Source organism: Sus scrofa, chromosome 12 (assembly GCF_054392235.1).
Source record: "Sus scrofa isolate SSC_HxYL_T2T_F1_AM1 chromosome 12, Sscrofa_HxYL_maternal_Yorkshire_Landrace_v2.0, whole genome shotgun sequence".
Classification (NCBI taxonomy): Eukaryota; Metazoa; Chordata; class Mammalia; order Artiodactyla; family Suidae; genus Sus; species Sus scrofa.
The window spans coordinates 44,659,117-44,671,121 of NC_139394.1; the positions used below are offsets into that span (position 1 = coordinate 44,659,117).

At 45.4% G+C, this 12,005-nt stretch overlaps 1 protein-coding gene across 7 annotated transcripts in view; it reads left to right on the plus strand.

The window, feature by feature from the left end:
- The window catches only part of CCT6B (chaperonin containing TCP1 subunit 6B), a 277,630-nt gene that overhangs the window by 80,334 nt on the left and 185,291 nt on the right, over nucleotides 1–12,005 (plus strand). The window contains exon 15 of one of the 7 annotated variants that reach the window (XM_084985143.1): nucleotides 7,913–8,137. The exons of the other annotated variants lie outside the window; for them this stretch is intronic. Coding sequence (XP_084841269.1) covers nucleotides 7,913–7,941 — 29 coding nt within the window. The 3' untranslated portion in view covers nucleotides 7,942–8,137. Of the gene's footprint in view, nucleotides 1–7,912; nucleotides 8,138–12,005 lie in introns of those variants that run through there. 7 annotated transcript variants of the gene reach the window in all.

Sequence of the window (12,005 nt, forward strand, 5' to 3'; positions counted from 1 at the left end):
GGAATTTGTAAGAATCTCTTAATACTGTTGGATGAGCTCCTGGTCTCTGGTGAGTTGATGGGTCCTAGATTGACAGGTTCCTTTTATCCATCCACCTGCCACAGGGCACACTGTAAAGAAACTTTCCAAGTGGCAGAGTTTCTGTTCTGTGCCTTATGAGACTTGTAGAGAGGTAGTTCAGGTATCCTCATCTGGGGCAGGGTAGCACGTTTTATTGCCAGGGCCGGATACTGGGGCCATTCTGGGCTCCGAACACGCAGGGGTAGGAGTAAGCATTCTTCCAGGGTTTGGGGACCACAGCAGTGCAGTCAGATCCGCAGGAGACACAGTCCCTGCTCACAGTGACTTCCTCAGACCCTCAAAGGAAGTTTTTGAGTCTGAAGACATGGGATTGAATCCTGGCTCTCTCAGTTACTATTATGTGTTTTTGGGCAAGTTGCCAAAAGTCTGCCTCAGTTTTTCTCCTTATGGTAAATGGGATTATTTTAAGCAACAAGATAAAAATAGATAAAGTGGACTTCATAAAAATTAGACACTTTTGTGGATCCTATCAAAAAAGTGAAAAGACTGCCCATAGAATGAGGAAAGATATGTTCAAATCATGTATCTGATAAAGGACTTATATTTAGAATATATAAAGAACTCTTACAACTCAATGATAAAGAGGCAAGTAACCCACTTAAAAATGGGCAAAGGATCTGAATAGACATTTCTCCAAAGAAGATGTACAAATGGCCATTAAGCGCATGAAAAGATGCCTAACATCGTTAGCTGTTAGGGAAATGCCAATCAAATCTGCAATGGCATACCTCTTTATAACAGTAGGATGACTGTAATTGAAAAAGACTGGTAATAAGAAATGTTGGTGACGATGTGGAGAAGTTAGAACCCTCATGCACTGGTAGAATGTAAAATGGCACAGCCACTTTGGAAAAACTGTTTGGCAGTTCCTTAAAAAGTTAAACACGAGTTACTATATATGATCCTGCAATGCAGTTGTCATCTTTTTAAAAATTTTTTTTGGGGGAGCTGCGTCCATGGCATGTGGAAGTTTCCCAGGCCAGGGACTGAACCCGTGCCACAGCAGCGACCTGAACTGTTGTAATTCCACTCTTAAGTATACACAAGCAAAATGAAAACATGTGTCTACACAAAAACTTGTACACAGATGTTCATAGCAGCATTATTCTTAATAGCCGAAAGGTGGAAACAAACCAAATGGCCATTGACTTATGACTGGATTAACAAAATGTGATGTGTTACATGCAGTGAAGTATTATTCAGCAATAAAAAGAATAAGTACTGATACGTGCTGCAGCATGATGTACCTTGAAAACATTATGCTACGTTAAAGAAGCTAGTGATGAAAGATCACATATTTTATATGTCCATTTATATGAAATATCCAGAATAGGCAAATGTGTAGAGATAGAAAAGTAAGTAAGTGGTTGTCTCTGGGGCGTGGAAGGGTTGGCAGAGTGCGAACCAAAGGCTGTGGGTTTTGGGGGGGAGAGGTAATGAAAGCACCAAAAATTGATTACAGTGCCAGTTGCACAACTCTGAGACTGTACTAAAAACGATTGAATTGTGTGCTTTAATGGGTCACCTGTAAAGTATGTGAATTGTATCTCAACAAAGCTGTTAACCAAAGAAAAATGGGGTTATCAATAGGTCTATCTTTCGGTTTCGTTGTGAGGGTCTGTGAGATAAAGCACAGCATCTGGGATGTAGTGAACTCTCAGAACATGCTAATTGTTTTATTATTAACGTCACATAGGAGATAAGGGACAAAGGAGCTAGCACAGTCCCTGACCCAGAGCTGGTGTTGGTGCCCATCCTGTTCTTTGTACACGCAAGTCTGAGAGGCAGAGAGACTCCCTGTGAAGCCAGGTGTCTGGTCAGCTCACCCCCTTGGATCGCTACAGCTCCAGTCGGGAGCCCTCCCACGGCAAGCAGTGGGGCAAAGGCTGGCGTGGGCCCCCGCTACGGGACCTGCAAACCCACTGACCTTTATGCTTCTCTGGAGAAATGCAAAGGGGCATTTGTGGGATGTCAGCCTGTCTGTCAGCCTGTCCCGATTTCACCTCCCCTTCCCCACCCAGGCAGGGACTCAGCCATTTCTTGTCTTTTTCTGGATTACTCGGTAAGAGCTGAATTATTGTTTTTATTAATGGGGCCCCCTGAGCATTTTCAATTTGAATCCTTCCCTGTAGCTTAAGTCTCCCCTCCCCAACTTCTCTTTGTAGTGCAGATTAGCTATTTGGAAGAATATTTTACATTATTTTACTCCCAGGAGGGCTGGGCTGGGGGTTGTGGTGGGAGGCTTTGGTGTAGAAGTGCTAGTTTTAGTGGTTTTAATTGTATCTCCCACCTCTGGTCCAGGACAGAGCCAGCATTCACCCTCCTTTTCCTCTGATCCACCCTTCAGTTTTAAATGGTAGCTGTGGGTGTGGTGAGGGGGAGTTATGGGGCTTTGGGGGAACTGCACTATGTGGATTCCTTGATTTCCCCGAAGTAAGTTCTAGTACTGACATGGAGTTTCAGGTCCTGGTTTCACATGGGGCATGTGTGCATGAGAGAGAGAGAGAGTGAGTCCAGTGGATGCGGGCTATTCTCTGGGATAGCCTCAGCCATAGATGGCTGCCTCCCTCAAGGCCTTACCCCTGCCAGGGGTGGTGTGCATCCAGCAACTGCCCACTGTGGGGAGCGGGCTACTGGGGCTCAGCCTCTCCCTGTGGCATCTTCTGAGGCCTTTGCTATGACTGTATCACAGTTCAACTCCCCTCTCCATGCGATCCTGCATCCTTCACTCCTGAGAGACAGACACAAGCAGTCTCTGACATCAAGGAGCTGGCCCTGTGCTCACCCCTAGGCTGTAGACATAAACCTTCTCACAGAACACTAGATGAGACCACTCAGTGGCCACCAGGAAAGGAGACACAAAACAAGACCACTCCGTAATCTCTTCTAAGCAAAGACAAAGCATGATCACTGTCCAAACCACAGAAATACCAAACATCCCCCTATACTGATGAATGTGAGTGATGCTGCTTCTTTACCAGTTACAGCTTTAGCTTTAGTCTCCCTCCTTCTAAATTAGATTTATTAAGACACCTGATCATTGGAATATAATCATAGAAGCATAGACGAACCATAGCTTCCTAACAGCATCCAATTCAGAGCAAAATTGAACCAGCCCCTAAATCACCTAACATGAGCCCAAATCCTTAAGTCCTCTTTAACATCCCCTTACTGAGATGCCCTGTAAGTCCCCTTGATGTTCGTCACAGCAGCAAGCAATAAAGCCAACTTGCTCACCTGCAGGGGTGTTCTGGAGGTCTTTGGCTGGAGAGCGTTGGCACTCTTCCAGGTGTTGACCCAGAGGAAACTCCTAGTAAACTTTTTGAACATGAATTTCTGTCTCAAAGTTCATCTAAATCCACCTAAGAAAGTTAGTAGTACTGGGAATGGTCCAAGGAGGCAGCACCTAAAGTGATCTTGGAACCAAAAGGCAGAAAAATCTGAACTGAATATCAAGGCCAGTCTGCTTCTTCATGCCTGGGAGGAAGTGGGATCCTCAGACTTGTGATGGGAACATCTGTGATGGGAGTGTCATCAAGCGTCAGATCTCCCTGGTCCCTTTGGGTCTGCAGATGGCCTGATCTTCCCTGGTAAAGGCCAATCACCTCACCTGCTCCATGCTTGCTGGAAGGTGATGCAAAGGCCTCAGATAACTTGTATTACCCTCAGGCTCCACCCATCTCTCTTCTGGTCATCAGACAAATTACTGGGGTAAAGTCACCACATAACTTGGCTGGAGGAAGTGCTGGATCTGCTATAAAGGGAAAGGGGCCATATACCCTAATTGTTGCAGGACCCAGGTAGTATGTTCCTCAAGGAGTGAGCAAATACACCTGTGTAGAGGCCTGATCCCTCAGAGCGCAGGAAGGATAGGAGGCACTCATTCTTCCAGCCCCTGAGTGTGATGGCAGCTGAGAGCTCTTAGCTGAGTCCTCCAACAATTTCCCTCAGCCAAAGAGAGCTGTTTAGGCCAAGGTTACACCTCCTCCCCAGCGGAGGCTTCTTTCGGCTGGACAGTGAGGTGGGGAGGGCAAAAGTCCTGCCCCCTCTCCTCAAGGTGAGATGACTGGAGGGTCATTCCAATCCCAGTGTTATTCTTTGGGAATCAGGCAAAGCCTTTGTTGCAACTGCACTGCAATTCATTTCCTCACTCTGCCTATTTCTCCTTCCTTCACCCTCTCCTCAGGGTGGATCCTGGGGGCATTCCCATAAATGTCCTGTCTATAAATACCTGTTTCATTTCCCTGGAGAGCCTAATTATGGAAATCTAGAAAGAGAATGAGAAGCAAGAAGACATGAGAAGCAGGAATAATGGAGGAAAGGGGAGGGACACTCTGAAGATATGGGTTCCTCTCTGGAACACCAACCAAGGCTGGATGGTTCAGCCTTTATTTCAGCGCAGACAGCTCTGCAGGGGCTGAGAATGATCCACTAAGTGACATGCAGGGACAACTCTCCATTAACAACTAGAAGTGGGGCAGAGCTGTGCAATAAGATCAATGGGAGAACACGATAGACTAGCTGGAAATGAAAAAATGTTGTTGAAATAAAATTCAACTCAAGGGTTGGAAGGTGAAGTTGAAGAACGTTCTCTGGAAGTAAAAGAGGAAAAGGACAAGAAAAATAAGAGAAAAAAAGAAGAGACCAAGGGGAGTAATCCAGGAAGTCTAACATCTGAATGATAGGAGCTCCAAAACAGAGAAAACAGAGGGGTGAAAGTCATCGAGAAATAATGCACTATAACTGCCTAAAGCTGGAGGACCTGAATCTGTATATTGAAAGAGCCTAGTAGCACTAGACCAGTTGGATAGCTATACAAAAAAGAAACTTAATCCTGATTACATGCCATACACAAAAATTGATTCAGGATGAATCATAGACCTAAACGTGAAAGGTAAAACAATATAGTTTCTAGGAAAAAACCCAAAAGAATAGCTTCATGTCTTTGGAATGAGCAAGGATTTCTTAAATAGAATACAGAAGCCACTAGCTATAAAAAAAATCACTAAATTTAGGCCCTGTTAAAATCAAGAACTTCTTTTCAGTAAAGATGCTTTTAAGAGAGTGAAAAGACAAGCCAAAGCCTTGGAGAAGTATTTGTAATGCATACAGCCAACAAAGAAAGTGCATCTCGAGTTTATACAGAAATCCTACAAACTCATGAAGAAACTGTGAGAATGAGCAAAAGATATGCAAAATAACTCAGTGATATGAAATGTCAGTAAAAGAAGCACAAAATGGTCAAAGGTGCTCAATATGATTCGTCATCAGGGAAATGCTAATTAAAGCCACAATAGAATACCGCCATGCCTCTATAGAATGGCAAAAATAAGAGGTCTGAAAGTACTGGTGAGAATGTGGAGCAATGGGAACTCTTAAACATTGCTGCTGGTTGTTTAAAATCGCACACTTTGAAAATCTGTTTGGCATCATCTGCAAAAGTTAAATACATGGGTCCACTCTGTGATCCAACATTTCTACTTCTAAATGTAGACTGAAGAGATGTGAATACTTATTTCCACTAAAAAATACAAGAACACTGCAGAAACATTGCTCATAATAGCTCAAAACTGGGGACAATTCCAAATGTCCACTGCCATTTGTATAAATAAATCGTGGTACATGCACGATGGAGTGTTATGCAGCAGTGAAAAAGAAAAAATAATCCCTACATGAACAATGTGGGTGAATGTCAGGGACATAATATTAAGCAAAAGAAGCCAGGCACAGAAGAATACATACTGTAAAAGTTCATTCATATGAAACAGACAGAACTAGCCTATGGTGATAGAGGAGAGAATAGTGGCTATTCTTGGAAAGCTACCAACCAGGAGGATGCATGAGGGAACTCGTCAGGTACTGAAAATATTTGTAGCTTCACATATGTAGTTTAATATGTAAGTTGTAAAACTACATGTAAATTCCAACTTAAACACAGTAAGAAATGGCCCACCGAGTGCTCAATCCAATAAATAAAAAGAGTCCACACCAATTTGGCACATCATTGTGAGTCAGAAGAGCAACAGGAGAAAGGGATAGTCTAAGGGGGAATCGGGGCACTTACAAAGCAACAAGAATCAGACTGGATTCAGACTCTAGCAACACTGGCTACCTTCACAATTCTGAAGAAAAAAAAAAAAAAAAAAAGATTTTCAATCTAGGATTTCTGTATTCAGCCAGCCCACCATGCAAGTAACAAGGACTCATAACATTTATCTTCTGTAAATCCTTTTTAGGGAAGCAACTTGAGGTTGCATTACAATAAACGAGAGGGTAATCCAGGAGAGGGGAAAGATTGGGAAGGCGAGAAGCTATAGGTAGAATTCAGAAGAGCAAGGATGAGTTGCAGGTTAAGAGTTGTGTGCAGATCTGGAGAGCAACCGGTCCAGATTAAAGCAAAAGGACAGAGAGCCCAGTGGGCAGGAGTGGTGGCAGTCCCTGAGAAAAGGAGCGCTGGATAGAATATACTTTATTTAGACTTTTTTTTTTTTTTTTTTTTTGTCTTTTTTTGTTGTTGTTGTTGCTATTTCTTGGGCCGCTCCCGCGGCATATGGAAGTTCCCAGGCTAGGGGTCTAATCGGAGCTGTAGCCACCGGCCTACGCCAGAGCCACAGCAACGCGGGATCCGAGCCGCGTCTGCAACGTACACCACAGCTCACGGCAACGCCGGATCCTTAACCCACTGAGCAAGGGCAGGGACCGAACCTGCAACCTCATGGTTCCTAGTCGGATTCGTTAACCACTGCGCCACGACGGGAACTCCTATTTAGACTTCTAAAAAGAATTGGAGGAGTTCCTGTTGTGGCTCAGCGGGTTATGAACCCGACTAGTGTCCATGAGGATTTGGGTTCCATCCCTGGCCTCGCTCAGTGGGTTAAGGCTCTGGCATAGCTGTGAGTTGTGTAGGTCACAGACACAGCTTGGATTACGAGTTGCTGTGGCTGTGGTGTAGGCTGGCAGCTACAACTCCAATTAGACTTCTAGCCTGGGAGCTTCCATATGCCGCAAGCACAGCCCTGAAAAGCAAAAAAAAAAAAAAAAAAAAAAAAAGCCAGCTAGGGCCAAAAAATAAAGAAAGGGAACTTGAAACTTATAAGTACACACACACACACACACACACACACACACACACACACACAAAACTGTACCTTAAAACTGTAATTATAATACACTACTTGGCTCTGCAGTAAATAGTCTTTATCTTGGCACAATAATATGCCTAGTGATTTTCAGTGATTTTCATCCTTAGAATTAATTGGAAAGGCCTATTATGGTTATAGAATAAATGTGTTATCATCAGCCTCACCATCATAAAAGTAAGAGTGTGGATGACAGAAGTTAGGAGGTGGAAGTTGAAGAAGTGAGGTGAAGGGAAGGAGAGGAGCACTGACATCCTCTTAGTGCAGATTCTCTTTTTGCAAAGGGCAGCTCTGGAGGACGGAAGATCACAGGGGTAGCCAATGGAAGAACGAAAAATAGAGCTAAATGGCAGGAGGGGGTGGAGGGGGCGCAAGGGAGATAAATCCTCGTCTCTTACAGTAGTAAGTCAATAGATTGTGTCTAAAACTGATGAATCAAGAAATATCAGCAGAAGCAAATTATTTAGAAAAATGGAGGTAAATATAAGAAGAGACATTTAAAAAAGTTAGGCATGGCTGCCTAGGGGGAACAGATCTGAGAGCAGGCAGTAGTTTAGCAGGATACTGTGTTTAACCTTGTGCATATATTATTTTGAATAAAAGAGTTTTCTGGTATTTTTAAATTTTGTTTTGCGAAAGAGAGACATAGGCCATCAAAGAGAAGACTGTAAAAGCCTTTACCTTTTCCTCAGGTTCATCAAGGTATCGCGTGACCCCGTGACAGCCCTCACCTGGAAAAGGACTTGAAGTCATACTTTGACGTCTGGGGGCTGAACTCATTCAGTTTTTATAGGAGCAGGGATTTGGGGACTTTGAAATGTCACTAATTTTCTTGCCAAGGCTTCTCTGTGATAAACTTCATCCCCCCCTTCTTCCCCCTCAAAAATACAATTTTCAATAAATAGCAAGCTCATAAATAATACGGGGCACCGTGGTTCCTAATGAAACAGTGACAAATGTTATATCTTCATGGGATCAGGAGAAATAACAAAGGGGAGCATGGGGAGGGCCCGGGAGCCCCCAGAGCTTGTGAGATTTTATTAAAAATCCTTTACATTTCACACAGCCCATTAAAGCAATTCTCCTGGAAAATAATTAAACATCATTCAGAGATGTCGCTGCTTTATTAGGACGCAGAGTCTAAGCTTCTGCAGGTGAAGGGTGGGCCTCAAGTCTGCCCAAGAAAGGTGGAAAACGGACTGACCCGGGACCTCACCTTGACTCCCCTGCGGGATGGCTGGGTGGCTTGGGGGAGTCCCAGCTCCCACCTGAGCTGCAGTCTTTTTATCTGTAAAATGGGAGAGTTGGGCTGCATCTTTGTTCCTAATCTGTTTGGCATGGTGGATAGATTTTTCTCCTTTCGCAAAATGCACAGCCACACATACAATTTTGTAAATAATTTCAGAGGGCTCATGGCTCCCCGATGCCCATCTGTGATCCTCCAAAATCATTTCAGCTTGGGTACTCCAGGATTCTCTTCTTTTCCTTCTCTATGCTTATAACCTATAGCATCTGGCTACAGTTTTCATCAGCCAGTTGTTTTAACAGTGCGAAGCCAAGCTCTTCAAGAAAGTCCTTGCCCTCCACAGGTACCACCTTTCATCCAGCACCGGCTGGTGGTACATGCAAGCTCCCCTGACTGGCGAACATCTGACTTAGAATGTCCAATGTGATCAGCCGGCTGGCCAGTGCTGGACTCAGCTTTGGCTCCCTTCAGATCCTCTTTGAGGAGACCAGCTCTCAGGGACTCCAGATCCCTGCCTCTGAGGGAGGAGGTTCTAGCCTTCCTCATGAAGCTCTGATGTGAACGGAAGCTCTGCATGGCTCAGCTCATTCTCAGGTCTCCTAAGCCAACATCTGCAGTTTCCCCAGTTACTCTGTGCCCTAAACTCTCCCTGTTACACTGCCTCTGGAGTCCAACTCAGCAAATGAGTTCTACTTCACAAGCTTGTCTTTTCACCCCTCAGACTGGGAAGGCCCATGTACCTTGTCTGTTGTCTCCGCAACTGTGTCCAGGTCCATATGTTTCCCTGTATATGTCTAGCTGCTCATCAGCCTGACCTGATTCTCCTGGCCTCCCAATCTATAGATAGCACTTAGGAGAATAATAAGTACCATTTCTTGAGCACCTTCTATGTGCTTGATGCTGAGCACAGTATCCTCATCCCTATTATAGAGGAGGAAACTGATGCTCAGGAGGATTAAGGAATGTGGCTGGGACACACAGCCAGCAATAGGTGTGGTGGGCAGACATCAGGTGGCCTTCAGTGATCTTTACTTCCTGGCATTCCCGCCTTTGTGGACTCCTCTCCCCTTCGACGTGGGCTGGACCAAGGGATGTGATTCTAACCAAGAGAATATGACAGAGGTGATAGGTTGTCCCTTTATGATTAGGTTACCAAAGCTTGTGACTGCCTTCATGTTAGCAGACACTGTTTATTGCTCTCCTGGCTTATACACTTTGATGAGGCAAGAAGCCAGGTGGGAGAGGCCCATGCAGCAAGGAACTGAGGCCCTCATTGCAGTGGCCTGCAGGAAACTCAGTTTGGCCAACAGCCACATGAGTGAGCTTGAGAGTGAATTCTTCCCCCATCAGTCCATCAGATGAGACTGCAGATCCTGGGCTGACACCTTGACTGCAGCCTCATGAGAAACCAGGCTTGCAGAGGACCCAGCTAAACTGGACCCAGATTCACTACTTGCAGAAACTGTGAGATGATAAATATGTGCTGTCTTAAGCTGCTAAGATTTGGGGTCATTGTTGCACAGCCAGCAATAGGTAACTAACACAATGGCCAAGCTAGGATTTGAAGCCAGGTCTGTCCAGTGTTCACATTCTCGGTTGATTCTGCTATGCCAGGCTGCCTTTCTCTACCTTTGCCCTTTAGCCTCTGTGTGAAGGAGCTGCTGGCAGTTGGCAGGCTCTGTAGCACCTCAGCTTCCAGCTCGCATATGCAGTGGGGATTCAGGGAACAGCTTCTTAGCCCAGCTTGGAGGCTGGAGCTATGGTTAGTGAGAGAGCACTGAACAGGCAGCCAGGAGATCTACTTCCCGCCCGAGCTTTATTCTAGTGAGGCTCGCGTCTCTTCAGGCCTCCATTTCTCGGTGTGTCAACAAGGTTGTTGAATGAGAACATTGTTCTGGTTCATTTGCACTGGCTCTTCTGAGTTAAAGTTGGATCCTTTGCTGCGGGAGGCCCTGCTAGGCAGCCCTAGCTTCAGGGTGAGTGGGACCTCATCTGGAGGGGTTTGAGGGTTGGGCAGGGGTTGTGGGAGCCTGCCCTGCTCATTTTGGGGGAGGGGCAGTTGTGACTTGAGCCCGTGGTGGGGTCCTACCTTAGACCCTGAAGTTCCTATCTAACGACTATTACTTGGGGGTCTTTCAGTGACCTTTGGGGAGGGGGAAGCCACTGGAGTAGAGGCTTTGTTCACAGAGCAAGAGGCAGGGGCAGCAAAACTGTGAATGTGTTGAAAAGGGTACTAGCTCACTGGGTTTAATAGGGAGCATTTATTATGTGCAGGGGGATGTGACATGGGGACCCATCCTCCCTCTGTCTTATTTCATTTTCCTGGCCCTGGGGTGATTTACACAGCTGCATTTATAGTCCTGTGAGGCTAAAAGAGAAAAGTTACTCTACTTTTTTCTTCTTCCCTTGCCCTTTTCCATTTCTAGGCAGGGGCAGAGGTGAGAATTTTTTCTTTTTTGCCTATAAATTATAGCTGTGGATACTCACACAGGCTTCTCTGCTATCTTTGAGCTGCATAGAGTCCCTGGGATTCAGAGAGACCTCCTTTAATGGTCTAAGGAGGCAGAAAAGCAGAGGGCTTAAGAAGGCAGGTTTGGAGGCAGACCATTTGTTTGAACCCTGTTCCATCGCTTATTAGCTGTGTGACCTCAGACAAATTTCTTAACCTCTCTGAACCAGTTTCATCATTCTGGAAAATGAGGACAATAGTACCTTATCTCACAGAGTTGTAATTAGTACTGAATATGACAGTAAGGGGCTCAGCATAGAGCTGGCACGTAGTAGTGATGATGACTAGTTGTAATCCTGACATGTGACTAGCCTTAGTCTGCTGACCTTGAACTCTGCTTCTTCCAGTAGCTCTGTTATCAGCTGGCTCTATATCAAGCTCTGTTGCTCTTATGAAGGTGGCACTTTGGTTCTGATTCAATCTTGTCTTCCTGTTGCTTCCTGAATGTGCTCTTCAGTCTTTTCTTTGAGGCAGCAGAGGTGGGAGGTTGAGGAGGCGGGGGAGAGAGAAGAGTTTGATGCTGGAGCCCAAATGGCTTCTGAAGCCCATTTTTTTTGCATATCTCTTTACAATTCACCAATAGCTTTCACTTTCATCACCTCCTTTTCCCCCCATCTATAGAATGGGGGTTATCAACATGTGTAGAGTTTTATTCTCATTTGACAGAAAAGAAAAACGAAGACTCAGAGAGATAAGAGGGCTGCCCGGGGTGACACAGCTAGAAAGAAATAGAGCTGAATTCAAATACTGATGAGTGGGCCCCTATCTAAGACCTTTACCATTTTCCCAGGGCTTCAGGCTCTGGGCAACCCTGGGTGAGGCCCCCTCTCTGGCCCTCAGTTCTCTTGCCCGGGAATGAGGTGCTGGCCCAGCTCGTCCCTGATGCCCCTTCCAGCCTGGGCTTCTCGTCCCCAGGTGCAGTCCGGTCTGTCTAGTTCTCAGATGGGGGGAGCACACTCCTCAAACTCTCTGGCTCAGTTGCTGATGGAAAATTTCTGCCTCAGCTTCGCTGTGCCTTTGGAGTCTTGGG